Source organism: Sus scrofa, chromosome 1, assembly GCF_000003025.6.
Source record: "Sus scrofa isolate TJ Tabasco breed Duroc chromosome 1, Sscrofa11.1, whole genome shotgun sequence".
Classification (NCBI taxonomy): domain Eukaryota; kingdom Metazoa; phylum Chordata; class Mammalia; order Artiodactyla; family Suidae; genus Sus; species Sus scrofa.
Window position 1 is genome coordinate 67,480,972 of NC_010443.5, and position 16,953 is coordinate 67,497,924.

At 34.5% G+C, this 16,953-nt stretch overlaps 1 protein-coding gene across 2 annotated transcripts in view; it reads right to left on the minus strand.

Annotated features, from left to right (window-relative positions):
• The window catches only part of ASCC3 (activating signal cointegrator 1 complex subunit 3), a 325,142-nt gene that overhangs the window by 149,033 nt on the left and 159,156 nt on the right, over positions 1–16,953 (minus strand). For both annotated transcript variants that reach the window (XM_021090356.1, XM_021090357.1), the window contains exon 14: positions 6,267–6,401. In XM_021090356.1, coding sequence (XP_020946015.1) covers positions 6,267–6,401 — 135 coding nt within the window. The remainder of the gene's footprint in view (positions 1–6,266; positions 6,402–16,953) is intronic.

Sequence of the window (16,953 nt, forward strand, 5' to 3'; positions counted from 1 at the left end):
CAAACACTTGATTAAAGAACAAAGACTGACAGCAAGCAATGGGGATATCCACCCCCCCATAAAAAAACCAAAGACTATACTGAAGTAATGCAAGATCTTCATCTCAGATAAAAACCCTGAACGAAAGAGCAAAATGAAATGGCATAAATAATTTAGTGACCTTTGTAAGCCTTCTGACGTAATTCATCTTCATAAGGTATGCTTCAATATGGATAATTTCAAATCCATTAGGAAGGAATAACTTAATTGTCTTTATAAAAACTAAAATTTTTATAGAAGGAGGCAAATAGTTTCTCCCAAATGATACAATTCTTCTGAACAATTACCAGTAAGTATGCCTTATCAACATTGGAAAAAACATTATAAAGTCCTCATCTTTGGTAGGTGCTATTTTTTCACTCAAGTTTATAAAGTTAACCAGTGGACCTGCTTACTGATTAGGAGTATAAACCAGTAACTGGCTTATCTTCTGACAAGGGAGTTAGAGATCTCAGGATTATACTGTGTCATCCTTCCCCACCCTTTCTCTTTCTCTTTTAAAGCTCTTCATCCACTCTAAACCCTATCACTGAGAAATTGGTCCTCTGGCATCTACACCAAGAGAGCCAAGACCTGAAATACTCTTCTTCCATGAGGCTTTCAGAAGAAAATGCATCATACCTCCCATCCTGTTCTCAGGGTCTACTAGTCACCTGTTCACATGATCAATAAACCTGGCTATGATCAGAATATCTGAGGCTCACTTAAAAATTTTTGCCTCTGGAGTTCCCGTCATGGCTCAGTGGTTAATGAATCTGACTAGGAACCATGAGGTTGTGGGTTCAATCCCTGGCCTTGCTCAGTGGGTTAAGGATCTGGTGTTGCCGCGAGCTGTGGTGTAGGTCGCAGACGTGGCTCGGATCTGGCGTTCCTATGGCTCTGGCGTAGGCCGGCGGTACAGCTCTGGTTAGACCCCTAGTCTGGGAACCTCCACATGCTGTGGGTGCAGCCCTAGAAAAGGCAGAAAGACCAAAAATAAACAAATAAATAAATTAAAAAAAATTTTAGTCTCAGACTAAAGTTAGTCTCAGACATTCTGATTCTGATAGCTGGCATGGTAACAGGTAACAGGGAACCAACGTCCTACTATGGTTCTTGGTATACTATACTTGGTATTTCTTTGCCTTGACTCAATTTTTTACTTTCTCTATTTCTCCAACCTGGGTAGGAAATTCTTTACTCTATGAAACTGCCACTCAAAGATCAGCAAATTACATCAACCTCATCTTCTACCTTGTCTTCACTGAAATATGACCCTTTTCCAGGGATTCTGTTTTCTATGCATATCTTTCCAGTGGCGGGAGATGATGTCTCTCTTTTCCATCACCATTTCCAGACCAGCATGGACTTACCTTTTACCAAAACCTGTTCCTATAAGGTTCAGTACATCTGGCTATGTCAACTGTCACCCTACCTTATCCAATGAAGACTTGCCACCCATGGTTCCTAAGTCTTTCTGTCCATCCCACTTCCTGTCATGATCCTTGATGACAGTATTTTCCATGTGGACATCTAAAATCCACACGCTTCAATTCCTTGACACCCTCCTTTCCAGTGGCAGCTCCTTTGTCCCATTTCAGCCATACCAAGGATTGTATTCTAAGCCTGTTGTCAATCCACAACTGTACTGCTTCCAAAATAGCTAGTACAGACATGAAACACAAGGATCTCACAATCTGGGCCTTGCCTGTAAATTAGACTCATGCTACAAACCTGCCATCTGCCACTTCTCATCATTCTCTACATTTTTTAGTCATTCTGACTTTATCTACTTCCTTCAATGTGCTATTGTTTTTGCGGTGTTAGAGACTTGTCCTAGTATTTTCTTCCACTGTTCTTTGCTTTGTGAACTCCAAAGACTCAGATCCAGGCTTAAATGTCACTGTGTTAGCCTCCTCTAATACCATCAGTCTAGATTAGATTCTCCAATTTACTTTCTTTTAGCACTTTATTCTTCTTTAATATTTATTAAGATGTAATTAAAATCAATTATTTAATTAGTTGATTAATCTTTCTGTTCAGCCAGAATACAAGCTCCATAAGAATAAAGGAATAGCTATTTTTTTCTTAAATACATTTCCATTCCCAATTAATGCAAAAATATTGATCAGCATGCCAAGTTCCACCTCCTTCAGTGAGGCCTTCCTGTACTGCATGAACCAGAAGGTAAAATCTATAATTTCCCAGATCTCTTGTCAGGGTACTGGATAAAAAAATCCACTCTGCTTATCAGATGCACTCATGTAAGATCTAGGCAATGGAAATGAAGAAGAAACCATCTTCACTATTGTCTTTGGCTGGCAAACAAGATCTTGGAGAAATGAGGATTCGAAGTTACTACGAATGTACTGTACACCCAAAATTTGATTTTCTACTGAGTTCATGACTGAGGAAAGGCATCTATAGTAGCACTTGTTCAAAGTGAGGCATATGTTAGACTACCTTGAAATGAATAACTGAGCCATAGGCTAAAAGTAACCTAGTTTGGAGATCTAAGTAATAGATCTTATCATTGGATTTTTCTTAGTGTTCTCATTTGTTTAATAGATATTCCCAATAACTATTTTCAAAAGGCTTGCTTCATGACAGACAGACCACATCTACCCATTAAAAAAACCAACAAAAACTTAATATTACTAATATACTTAAAAATTTGAACCACATGAGTGGCTTCTTTCGGGGTATTTTCCTTTCCTTATTTTCCTGTTTCAATGGGCAATTTGAAAACATAGCTGGTTTTTCAGCTGGGAGTGAATTTGATATCAGAGATGGGAATGGAATGAGGAGTCTTGAAGTATAATTGTGACTCACTAGAAAGAAAAGACTCATTTTCAGCTGTGGCTACAGCATAGAAATAGCCTTATTACATACGCACATACCACCCTTTCCCTCGCCACACATACAGAAAAGCAACCCTTAATGGTGTTTTATTTATTGTTTATACAAATAAAGTTATGGTGTGTTGAATAAAACTGTAAAGAAATGCTTTTAAAACCCATACTTGGTGAGTCAGGAAGTGAGATGGTTACATTAACCACTTAGGGTAAAGCATCCCTGTGGCACGGTAGGGATTTATCTCTATTTTCATTAACAGGAGTCATGAGGCTAAATTTCTATGTATTACCACAGCAAATTCACCTTCTAATTTTATTTTAATGTTTTGAGTACTTAATTTCCTATTTTTCAAAAACATGAGGAGAAATATCTCCCTCCATCATGGTAATAGCTTCCTTAGAAGTGACGGAATATTAATACAATTCAAATTCACATGGCACTTCAACAAATAAGTACAAACATACAACTTGCAATGGAAGAATAATCTAAAATTCTAGAGCTTCAAGAAGATATTCAGAAAGATTACCTTTTGTTATAAAATGATTTCCACTATGGAGGGGCCATTTTTGAATTCCTCTTTAGGTGAAATGAAGGATATAGCTGGGCTGAAGAAATACCCTTTCATTTTATTAAAAAAAAAAAAAGACTCAAAGCTCTAAAGGTTTTAGAAAGCCACAAATTGGATTTGCTCTGTTTGCTTTTAAACAAACAGGATGCACTGCAGTGAAAAGGGTACACCTTGGAGTCAGAATGGTTCAAACCAAAGCTCTGCTTATTACATGGGTGTCTCTGGGAAAATTATTCTCTTTTCTTGGTGTCCTTATCTATAAAATGAGGATAAGAATCTTTAAAGGACAGAACAGTGATAGAGATCAAATGAGAAAATTAAAGTGAGAACATCTCTTAATGTTGTCTCTGAGGAACAAAGGCAAAAAAAAAAAAAAAAGGTAATTTTGGGGTACCTACTATCAGCCAAGTACTATATTAAAGAATATGATGGCGAACAGGACAATGTTCCTCGAAAACATATACTTATTAATAAATGGCTATGGAATACAATCTTCTTTAAAAAATAAACCAAATAATAACAGATGGCTCAGAATAAAAATCAAGTATAGTTAAAATATCAAAAATAAGTATAGTAAAATTCAATAACTTTCAAGTCTACTCAACTGTATTAAGACTTTCCATTTCTCTACATTTTTTCAGCATAGTGATCTGCGATTATGTGTTTGGTGAGGTTACCTTGAATAAATATCATTTGAAAATGTCTGTACATAAATTATTTCTATATGCTTTAGTACATCTCATGCTGTATTTGAATTATTCACACATATGCCACATCAAGAGATGATAACAGCACAAATCTACATAATGGGTTGTCATGACTACTGAACGAATTACAGAAAACAATAAAAACAATGCCTTTGATTAATACTAAATAATACTGTTATAACAATTAAACAATAATCTTATATGATTTAGACTAGTAACAACTCTCAGAACTGAGAGGTATGAAATAACCAGAAATCCACAAGGTGGCTCTCAAGGCCTGGCTTTTAAACACAATAGAGCTGCTTTGTATTTCCAAAGAAATGAAAGAAGTCTTATGAATGCTGATCTGACTTTTTAAAGACTCTCATAAATTCATAATTAATAAACAACTGGAAGATACAAAGCTACATAATAAGTGGCATGTAATAGAAAATTTTATAAAGGGAAAAATGAAGAAAATGAACACATTTTATAGTTAAAGTGAAAGAGAATCTGACATTCAAAATAACTAGCATCAGATTATCATGGTCAGAATTTAAAATATCAATATAAAATGGTGAAACTTACAGCACAAGCCTAACAACTAAATACATTTTACTAAGATGGTAAATGCAAAGGTTCAGAGCACAATGCCTGGTAGCTATTCAACGAATCAGTTAAATCTTACATTATCCATATAAAATATTTTGAAGTTACTATTATTTTATGCCCATATGTAGTTTTTTTATTTGAAAATTTATTTTTATAGCTTAAATCAGGGCAAACTTTTCTGCAAAGGGACAGAGTACACTGGACTTCGTGAGTCATATAATCTCTATAACAACTACTCAACTTTTCCCTTGTGTATAAAAAAGCAGCAGTAGAAACTAAAAGAAGGATGAAATAATGCCATTCACAGCAACATGGGATGCAACTAGAGATTCTCATATTAAATGAAGTCAGTCAGAAAGAGAAAGATAAATACCATATGGTATCACCTACATGTGGAATTTAAAATATGGCACAAATAAACATGTCTATGAAACAGAAACAGACTCACAGGTATGGCAAATAGACTTGTGGTTGCCAAGAGGGAGGGGAGAGGGAGTGTGATGAACTGGAAGTTTGGGATTAGTAGAATGGATGGGCAATGAGGTACTACATATAGCACAGGGAATTATATCCATTCTCTTTGGATAAAATATGATGGGATATAATGTGAGAAAAAGAATGTATATATATATACACATGACGGGGTCATTATGCTGTACAGCAGAAATTGGTACAACAATATAAATCAACCATACCTGAACACTGTAAACCAACTACAGTAGAAAAAATAAAAATCATTATTAAAAAAGAAATATAATTATAAAGAAAAAAATAAAGAGAAATAAAGGAAGGGCTTTGACTACTTCTTAATAAAACCAATTACAAAAACAGTTGGCACCTTTGGCCTTTGGGATGTAGTTCACCTACTCTTGATCTACATCATTACTTGATACATAAATAAAACCTTTCGTAAATCTTAGAGTACTATCAATACAATAAATCACCTAGACAGATGCTTCTCAAACTGTAATGTGCATACGTCATCTGGGGATCAGGTAGAATGCAGATTATGATATGATGAGTTTCAGGTGGGGTCTGAGGTTCTGTGTTCCTAGGAGGACTCAGACTTTTCTGGTCCTTTGAGCACAGACTGAGTAGCAAGACAGTTGTTCTGAACCTTTTTGGTCTCACATTTTTCACTCTCAAAAAGAGCTTTTGTTTATTTAAAATACATCTGTCCATGTAAACCTTAGAAATAAAAAAACATAACATCTATATCTTTAAGAGAACAATAATTCATTAGATGCTAACATATTTTATAAAATTTAACTCTATGCTTTACATTTTAAAGAGCAGGACTAAACACAACAATTATAATCATACATAAAAAAATTGATAATTGAACACATCACGAATTGGGATGCTTTGAAAGTGAAGAAAAAAGACAAAATGTATGTAACATGATAAATCTGTAAAATTAGCTTCCTGGAAACTGGAGACCATGGATCTTTCATATATAAAATATCTGGTACATCTGGCACATTATGTGCTTTAGTTTTCTTATTGTGCTGTCATTTGTTCCTTACCTGTTTTTCTGCATGTCCATACTCAGGTCCTTGAGTAGGTAAAAAGTAGGAAATCTGGCCATTATTCTTGGCTCTTTCTATTAAAGACATAGCTGTTCTTACAGTGGCATTTCTAGCATGTACAAACACCATCACCTAAAATAAAGGAAAGCAGTTTATTTAATCATCAAATTCCTTAAAAGATGCCTTAATAAATTAGTCTTGAAATCACCCTAGATAAACTATTAATTTTTCAAAATAAAATCCCCAACTTATGAATTCTCCAACATTTGTTTATTTTAGAACAAAATGTATGCAAGATAGAGGCAAGTTAAGTAAAATTCAGTAACATGACTTTATTATTAGGCTATAATAATAGAAGTCAGAATGAAATTAATGGATTATCTAAAATGTGGGATTTAATTTGTACATTTCTCTTCTGAAGACATGATTCATTAGCCCAGTCAGATCTTATGAGGACAGAATATAAAAATATACAAGAGCCTTATTTCTCCATAGTCAATGAAGTTGCCTGTATCATAAAGATGATTAAATAAATTGAAAACAATAAAGAACACTCTTCCTGGGACAAAAATCATGTCCAAGAACAACCATTTAAAATTTAGAGCACTTTTGGGGATGAAAAAGCTTCTAGAGAGGTATCTGGAATTTTCTGTTTTGGTAGACCTTCTTGTGGAATTTCTTCACAAAGCAACTGTGGAAATCTGGATTAGAAAGAAGATGAGTGTTTGGATGCTTTGTCAAGAAATGGAAAGGAGTTCCCGTTGCAGCTCAGCAGGTTAAGGACCCAACGTAGTCTCTGTGAGGATGTAGGTTCTCTATCAGTGAGTTAGGGAACTGGTGTTGCTGCAAACTGTGGTGTAGGTTGAAGATGCAGCTCAGATCCAGTGCTGCCGTGGCTGTGGCATAGGCCTCAGTTGCAGCTCCCATTTGACTCAGAGCCTAGAAACTTCCATATGCTCCACGTGTGGCTATAAAAAAAAGCAAATTTAAAAAAAAAAAAAAAAAGGAAGTAGAAGAAAGTCCTTTTAGAGACAGCGGTCAGGCAGAAATGTGAAGGCAAATGAAGAGAATAAATTAAGGGGGTGATGAGCAATCTGCATGTGCTGCTCATTAGGGCCTGCTGCTTCTCCTCATCCCCTCTCTCCACAGCTCAACCCCAGCCCTCCCGAAGAGCCATTACTAATTCCTAATTCTTGCCTCTCTTCCCAGATTCTCTCCATATTCTTTGGTCAATTGTGACTTTGCAGCAGCTGGAACTTTGCTGTTACTTGCAGGCTACACATTTAGAAAAATATACCACAGATAGTTTTTAGTCAAGGAACTAATAGGCTTATGAGAGGTGACCTGAGTAAGAGAAGATCATTTTGAGGATGAACAAAGTGAAAAGGGTAAGAAGTCCTGGGATTTGACCAGAAAGGAGACAAAGTGACATAGCTCTAGAGCACATGCTTTCCCATGGTAAACTTGTCTACACATATGGGATCTGATAAAATTCACAGTATAGTAAAATCTCAGGTAACAATCATTCAAGAAACTGGAATACTTAATATTCTTTTAGGATATATTCAAAGGCAGACAGTCTCAAAAAGACTAGAAGTTTCTCAAGAAAAATCTTCCAGTGTGTTTAGAGAAAATAAAACACATATTGTAAGTCATCTAGAGAAATTTAACATAAGTTAATTTTAGCCTTCAAGGACATAAAGCTTCAGATTTCATACTTTATCAGTGCTCTAAATCATTTTCTGATAAGTAACATGATTTGAAAAGAAATATGATCATAAGAGAATTTCTAAAGAGTACACTAATAAAATTTATTTCAGAAAGTTCATGGATACTCTGAAATTTTTTTGTTTTTCTTATTTTCAACAACAACAAAAAAAACCCCACAAAAACCCCCAAATCTGCTTTTCATAAGCTCTCTAGCTCTGAGGAATCAACCTTACTGCACAGCATGTCAAGAGACTGCCATTTAACTTCCTTATGATATTTTCATAATTACTGATATAAGCTGTTTAATACTAAGTCAGACAGAAAATTCTGTTAACCATATTATTAGCCTTGCTGAATTCACCAATTCAGAATCTGTCAAATTCTACTATCCTGTCTTTCTGGGAGGCAGGGACATTTCAACTACGAGTTTCTTTTTAAAGGATAATGCAGATTTCTTTATTTTATATATAAATAAATTTGATCACGCACAAAACTTCACTTACCCCAACACTAAATTTTAAGAAAATCTCAATGAAAATGAAGTTACTTATTATTTTATTAACTTATTCAATCATTCAAACATTTCTGAGCATGCAACCACTACCAAGCACTGAGAAAACCGCTGCAAAAAAGAAAGACAAGGTCCCTGCCCTCATAAAGGCATACAATATTTTTTACTTAATACATATTCATTGGCCATGTGTGTGTAAAATACTGTTAAAAGGATCTCTTTTAAAGATAGATAAGATGTGGTGCCTTCTTCTATACAATTTAAAGAGGGAGATAAAATTGCAGGCATAATTTAGGGAGCTGCTCCAAAAGACAGAGTGTGGCTGACACAGAAAACTAAATATGGAGCGAGCTGTTCTCCTTCATTCATCCATACCAAGATATTTACACAATCTTTTGTGTGCCAAACAGTGGTCTAAGCACCAGGGATACAATGATAAATATGTCCCAAGACACCAAATAGGAACACTTCTATTTTGGCAAGAATGACTCACTAGGAATCAGCCCAACCTGGCTGTAAAAGCAGAAGAGTCTGCAAGGAGGAGGCTACAGGAGTTGATTATTTATCCTTGGTAATTTTAGCGTGTTAACTTGAAAAAACAGGTTCTTCTCCTTCACAGTTTCTTACACTGAAGTCTGGGGAGCACTTTGTCAGAATCACTTCGGGGGCTTGTTAAAGTAGACTTCTGGGTCCTCCACTAACACCAACTGAGTAAAATTATCTAGCAGTGGGGTCTAAAAATTAAATTATTAACAACTATTGAGATCATCACTGTACTACTGTATGAAATTAGTTAATAACTACCACCAACTTAGTTTTCTTCTTCTAAGTTAAATTAAGTTTAAAAGGAAACATAAACCACCATTACAAAGATTCCCTAATACCTATCTTTTTTCTTACACTATACGTATGAAATATCCGGGATTATTAAGATATTTTATATAACCAGTATAGCCCCAAGATCATTTTCCAGATGGGCTAGGGTTTTATAGTAAAACCAGATTTCTATTCTCCATAATTCAAATGCCACATTATGTAAATCCTGCTAAAATAACAGATATGGAGAACATAAGGGGAAATAAAATATGACCCTAAATCTTCATTAATTATTTCGTTCTGACTTGTCAACTTATCATTTTGCAAATTATTTTCTTCTGTAGCCAAGAGAAATATTAGTTACAACTTAAAGTAGCAATTTCTTTTTATTAAAGAATCCATCATGTCTTGTTCAGTAAAATAAACTCTTTTTCTTAATAAGAATATTCTGTCTAGAGGCTCCAACAGAACCCATTACAAGGTTTTGGGTCCCTATAAACATACTTGATTTTATGGTTTGTTAATTTGGTTAATTAATTTAAATAGACTCTATGAAAATTATAACTAACAGAGAGGACAGCACTGTTTCATTTGGCACAAATAATTCCAAATTAATCTTAGAAATGCTGCTGGTAACCAATAGCAGATAAATGGGCATGTGTTGTTAAAATAAGATTAGAATAGCAGATTCAAGACAATAAAATTGATAAATTATAATTGTTTGATAAAACTGTTTAAATTTTTACTTGAGGTTTGTTGGGTTAATGCGATTAAAATATTTTATATACCTACTTTTAGTTTAAAAAGCCATTTAGTTTAAAAATGTATGATGGAATCAGTCCTGGACTGGAAAAGAGAGTATGCACATCTGAGTTCTGGTCCAGTTATTGGACTTGTCAAAGAAAATGTTCTGCAAATAAGATGCTGCTAAGATTAATAAAAAGTAAAAGCTCAGACAATGATCATTCAAAAAACCAAAATGCTAAAGTAACTCATATTGTTTCAGCGTATTCAAAAGAAAGAAGGACATATCATTTCAAGTCTGCCAATACTGACCAGCTAAAGTACTCTCAGGTCATCTGAAGTTTCCTTATTTATTTTTACATTTGCATAGCATTCTATTACTTAGAACTACAATTTATTTAACCGGTCCTTGTGTAACAGACATTTATGTTGTTTCCAATATTTTCATATTTAAAGCAATGGTATAATAAATAACCCTGTACACAAGTCTTTTCACATGTTTGTGAATATTTTCAGAGAAGTGATATTGTTGGGTCAAAGTACATATATGATCATTGAACTATGTCCCTATTCTGAATGTTGTCTCTTTCATTATTGGGCATTTTTTTTCTTATTAATTTGTAGGGGCCCTTATAATAATAAAAGTTTTGTGTGTTTTATCTTTTTCTGTATTGCAAATATTTTGTTCTTGTCTATGCTTTACCTTTTGACTTTGCTTATGGTATCTTATTCAGTATGGAAATAGCTAATTCTTCCTTAAATCTATCATGACTTTTCTCTATGACTTCTGGCAAACTCATAGGCAAGGAAGTGAAAATAATCACAAACATATGAAAAGGTGCTGAACTTTGTAGCATTGTAGAAATTCAACAGTGGGCAAAAATAGCTGCATTTTGCTCTTGCACACACATACACATAGATTTGCAAAAACATCTGCAAAGACATCCACAATATAATTCTATGTGAGAAAATACCAAATTGAAGAACAATTTTCATTGCATTATCCTGAGTATTTTTAAAGGGTATGTGTATGTGTTTAAAGATGGAGAGATACGGATGGATATCTGCCAAATTAATTACCTAACAAATGAAAATGGGATTGAACGGGATGAAAAGATGTTTCCTTTGTATGTCATGTAAGGCTTGTCTTCCCCCACAGACACAAGCTTCAACAGATTTAGAACTAAATATATAAAAAGTACATTGAACAGGAGGAAACATCAGTGATGACAAGGTTGTAATAGTATTCTTACAATATACTATAGTACTAGCATACTAGATGTGATTACTATTTTTTTATTTTTATTTTTTTGTCTTTCTGCCTTTTCTAGGGCCACTCCCATGGCATATGGAGGTTGCCAGGCTAGGGGTCTAATCGGAGCTGTAGCCGCTGGCCTATGCCAGAGCCACAGCAACACAGGATCAGAGCCGCGTCTGCAACATACACCACAGCTTATGGCAATGCCAGATCCTTAACCCACTGAGCAAGGCCAGGGGTCGAACCCGCAACGTAATGGTTCCTAGTCGGATTCCTTAACCACTGAGCCAGATGGGAACTCCAGATGTGATTATTTTAGTACTAAGGGATTTACAGTGTTAAAGACTTAAAGAACACATTTAAATGAACTTAAAAGGTGATGGTAGTGTTTTTGATCTAAATGACGAGTTTATCTTGTCAAAATTTAAGACTTGTCTGAATCATTTCATACGGTAATTCACTTAAACATTAATACTATTATCTCTTGCCTTTTAAAACACTGTGATCTAGTGGAAATCACTTTATCTGTTTCCTTTTTTTGCCCAGCTCTATTGAGTTATTATTGACATGTGATAGATATAAATTTAAGATGTACAATGTGATGACCTGACACACATGCATATTGCAAAATGATTACCACAATACTGTTAGTTAACACCTCCATGCATGTTGCTTGAGGACATGTTTACATCTTACTAATTTTGAGGTCTCCTTGTTATCCCCATATCACTCTCCCTGCTATCAAGCCAATCATTAGGCACTCAATACATGACTGCTGAAATTCCAGTGTTAAAAATGGTCAGCTTTCACACAAAAATTTTATTTTTCACATATTTTTGGGGAGGGACATGAATTAAAATTTATAGGGATTTCCCATTGTCACTCAGCAGAAACAAACCCAACCAGTATCCTTGAGGATGCGGGTTCAATCCCTGGCCTCGCTCAGTAAGTTAAGGATCTGCCATTGCTATGGCTGTGGTGTAGGTCGGCAGCTATAGCTCCGATTCAACCTCTAGCCTGGGAACTTCCATATGCCGCATGTGTGCCCTCCCCCCCCCCAAAAAAAGTTTATAAATCATCACAGGATGTAGGCTAAGTTAAAACTTGTACTGAAACCTTTTATTAGAATATTGGATAGAAAGCTAACTTCCAATTATTCACCTAGATAATTAATTTTCCTGAATAGTTTTATTTAAATTTAGTAGCAAACATTCCACTGATATTTAATAACTAAAAGTGCTACTGATTAGTCTTTGATACTGTTGTATACACTTGACCTTTGAACAACATGACTTTGAACTGTGCAGGTCCACTTAAAACACAGATTTTTTTTCAATAGTAAATACTACAGTACCACTATTGGTTGAATCCCATGGGGAACCCCTGATCCAGAGGGACCATACTTGTGAAGGAACCTTGTATCCAGAGGGCTGACTACAAGGCATAGGTATATTTTTGACCATGTGGAGGGTGGGCGCCCCATCCCCCAAATTATTCAAGGGTCAACCACATATTTTAATGCCATTGCAAAGTTCAAAATTTGGACTTTAAAAAGAAAACATATAATAAACTATTTTTGAAAGCATCTTAAACAAACAAAAACCCACAAAACTCCCAAATTCTCAACTTTGAGGTCAGAAAGTTACTAAATCAAAGCTACTTATATTTACAATCAATGAAATTACTTAGATTCATGAACCAAGATGACATGAATTACCAATGGATATGAATACAGAAAGCATTTTTATGTCTTATAATGGTGGAAAATTTTGACACTACTTATTTGGGTTACACCAATAAAACTACAATTACTAAAAAAATTGAGCTAAAACAATACATTTTAAAATCCTCTATTTTATTAATCATTGAGTCTAACAACTAGCACTTAACAACTAGCATTTATTATCAGGTATTCCTGCCAAACAACTACGTTACTAAAGCATATTTTTTTAATTTAAAAAGACCTGGTTAAAGGTTTATCAGGTATACAAACTGCCTCAAATAAGATTAATTTATATCAGAAAACTGTATAATTCACTGACTAGTCTTCATGCATTAAATTATGCAAATAAACCAAAGAAAGTAATCTGGGGTAAAGAGAAGTGGTTCCGCAGCTCCAAGCTGTGTAATTAGATCTACCCTCGGCAGTCCACAGCCACCTCTGGACTCTCACGCTGAGGATTTGCAGTTCTTTTCAAGAAACCTAAGCTTTTTAAGTGATAAATAGATTCAGGTTATCATTACTGAATTACATTTAGGGTATTACCCTGAATGTGAAATATATTCGTCATCAATTTCTCTAAAGGAATCGTCTTAATATTTATCAGTTTCTATGTTTCAGTTGTAGGGTGCTTTAACTGCTGTACAAATCCACAATATTTTACATCTTCTATACCCTGAGAGACACTTGGTATCAAAATGCATAACAATTAAAAAAACTTGAAGGACTTAATATGCTTATGTATCATAACAGCAAAAATATATATCATCATATTTCTAGCTCACACTGTAAAAAATATTACCTTACAATGTTTGTGATATAATAGGACATTTTACAATATACTTAGAAGCGTAAGACAGTTATATCTCAGTATGGTCTCTATAATATGAAGACTATAATAAATAGAAAAAAAAGGTAGTTTTGAAAACATAATTTTAAAGTGGTATTTTAAATGTATTTTTCCTGGCTATAAACTTTTGAACATAATTTAGAATATTTTCTTAAGTATTAAGGGGCTGTGAAAAGGTGCACCCCTTCCGGCTTGGCCCTAGTTGCAGGGGTGGTGAAACATTTTCAGCCACAGGCCTGTCTTATCATCTATGCACATACATTACTTTGTAACTGATTTGAGCATGGAGGAGTCACAGTTGCCTGGTGAAGAAAAGACCCTACATTTGAAAACCTCCAGGCTATTCCATTCAGCCGGTATACCCAATTGAGATTCTACTTGGTTTTCAAGGACCATAAGCAAAAAACTACTGCTTCACTTAGTCCAGTATACACATGACAGAGTGGAAGACTAGGTCCCACCTTTATATGAAAGACTGGTCCTCCTAGAATCTCCACAAGAACAGAAACTACTGATCCTTATGGAAAATCTGAGAAGTTAATGCTGAATGACAATGGTTTAAAAACTTATTTTGGCTGTAGAATTCTTTCTTGCACCACAGTCTTTTGCAAGAGCTCAATACATATGTATATAAAGACTGAAGCAACCTAAGTGGACCTGAGAGCTCCAAATCTCATTTCTCCTTCCCAAGCAGCACACCACTTCCAAGCTCCTGCCAACGATTTCCATGGTCCCTTGGAGCATGCTGGAGCAATAACAGCAGTGACAGGAACTCTACTAGTGGAAAGGAACTGCTCAAAATTGTATTTCCTTTTCATTAAAATGTGGAAAATTCTAAAAACCCAACATCTCTTTCATTCTTCTGGATAATATTTGGGGAAAGAAATAAGTGGAAATAGTCGCTGAAGAAGTAAAATACTTTCACTGGTCTCTAAATACTGGATTTGCTTGCATAAATGATTCATCAGAAATGATTTAATTCCAATTTGGGGACATGAGCATGTTAAAATGACAAAGAAGCCAGCTTGAAGAGACTTCTAATTGCCAAATTTGGGATAATATCAAAGTAAATAATATCAAAGTAAATACTGTGACAATGGATTATAACCCTTTGAATAAAGTAAGAATCTGCGTCAGCAGAGAAAAAAATGAATTTAAATGGGGGTGAAGCCCTTTCTTACATATAATGGAATAAAAGGAAAGACGGTGCTAGATGCTAAAATGAGTGGGTGAAAGTTTATTGTGAAATCTGTACATTTACATTTTATGCGTAATTATTTAATTAACCTTTGGTTCTCTTATCAGATTGTATGCAACACTAATGCAGAGTGCATCTTTCTGTTTCCTGTATTCAGCACAGTCTTTGGCACACACTGGCTATTCAATAAATACTTGATGGAATAAACCACAGCAATATTAACAGTACTGAGATGGTTTAGTCTTAAAAAAAAATTTCCATTCTGTTCAATATCCAATATTAAGATTGATGACTTGGATATAGCTCAAGTGCTACAACAAAAGTGTACCCATTTCTATATTTGGCATTCTACCCACTGTAGCTCTTACCTTAACAAGACCTATAGGCTACAGAAAGAGATCTCATATTATGAATCAGTCTCAGTAAGCTTTTAAGTCTAAAATTGTATTTCCATTTAAAATTTCAGTCTACATTTAAGTATTAAAAGATTATAAATATTACTAATAAATATCACTAGTTTTAAAAAGTTCATATGGACTCCCCACATAAGCAAAACTTTGAAGAAACATATTGAGGCCAACCCACTTGTAATGATTTATTTAATATCGAAGGAATTTAGTGATGAAGTTCTAAAAATCTAACCATTCTGAACTGATGCTTTGTCAAAGATGTTTTCAAATATGACTAAAATCTGCCCCAAACCACACTGCTCCTAGTGAGTCCCCATAGTACAAATGTGGATCAACTTAATTCAGTGCTAAAAACTAGGTCCATCCAATAAAGACTGGTAAGACAGAATAAATAATGTTTTAATACATCATAGCATCACATATAGAAAAATACTCTACTGACCTCCATGACAGTCCGAATTGCATTGACATTTGTTACTGACAGCCCCAAAATAGCAACATCTATTCTGTAGAGCAAATTAAGCAAGACCAGCTAGTCTATTACTATGCAAATAAAATTCATTAGTGAGCTAACAATTTCATTTCTACAGATGCTGTTGGCCTGGAAGGCCTATTATTATTCAATGTTATAAGATGAATCTAATTTCAGTAAAATAACAACATAAAAATGTATTTTTAAGATTTCTATCAGTATTTTTCATTTATTTTCTTGGGCAATAATCACTAGTTATAATTCCTAAACATCCAACTGTGCACTTAATATTCTTAAGTAACACACTTGACTAGATTCTCCCTAAAAGAATATGCCTTTTTTTTTTTTAATCTTACATGAGCAGAAGAAATCCCACTAAGCCAATACACTCTCAATAAAATTTACTAGCTAGACTAATTAAAACTGTACTGCTATAAAGGGAAAATCACAAAGCTGTAATTCCTCTTAGATTGGCTCTTAACTGTCTCCATTTTTTTTTTTTAGTCTGCTTTCGTATTTTTGTTTATTAAATGAAAATACCTCAATTCTCCATAAATCTGTACTATACTCTTTAACTGACTTTCTTCATTAAGGAAAAAAAAGTAAGAGAAAGGAAAAACAAGAAAAAAAGACCTCTACAAACTCAAGTTGTGATAGTTACACCACACTTTTAAAAAAAAGGTACACTGCCATTTGACCATCCATTAAGTCACTTTATTTGACCTTTTCTCCATATGATTTCAAAAATACAGCTACAAGACAGAGCAAATCAAATACCATAGTGAAAAAAATGAGATCAAAGTCCACAGAGAACAGGACAAAAGGACTACTGGAGAGAACATGCAATCTAGGTAAGGTTAGAAAGCTTTTTACGTCTTACTGGGATGGTTTAGTAGAGTACATGTCCTTTCAAGATACCTTTAGGTCACATTGGAAAAGAATTCTCCCTTAAGTTTTTGGTGATCCTACATGGTCTGCGCCTTCTGAGCAATGAA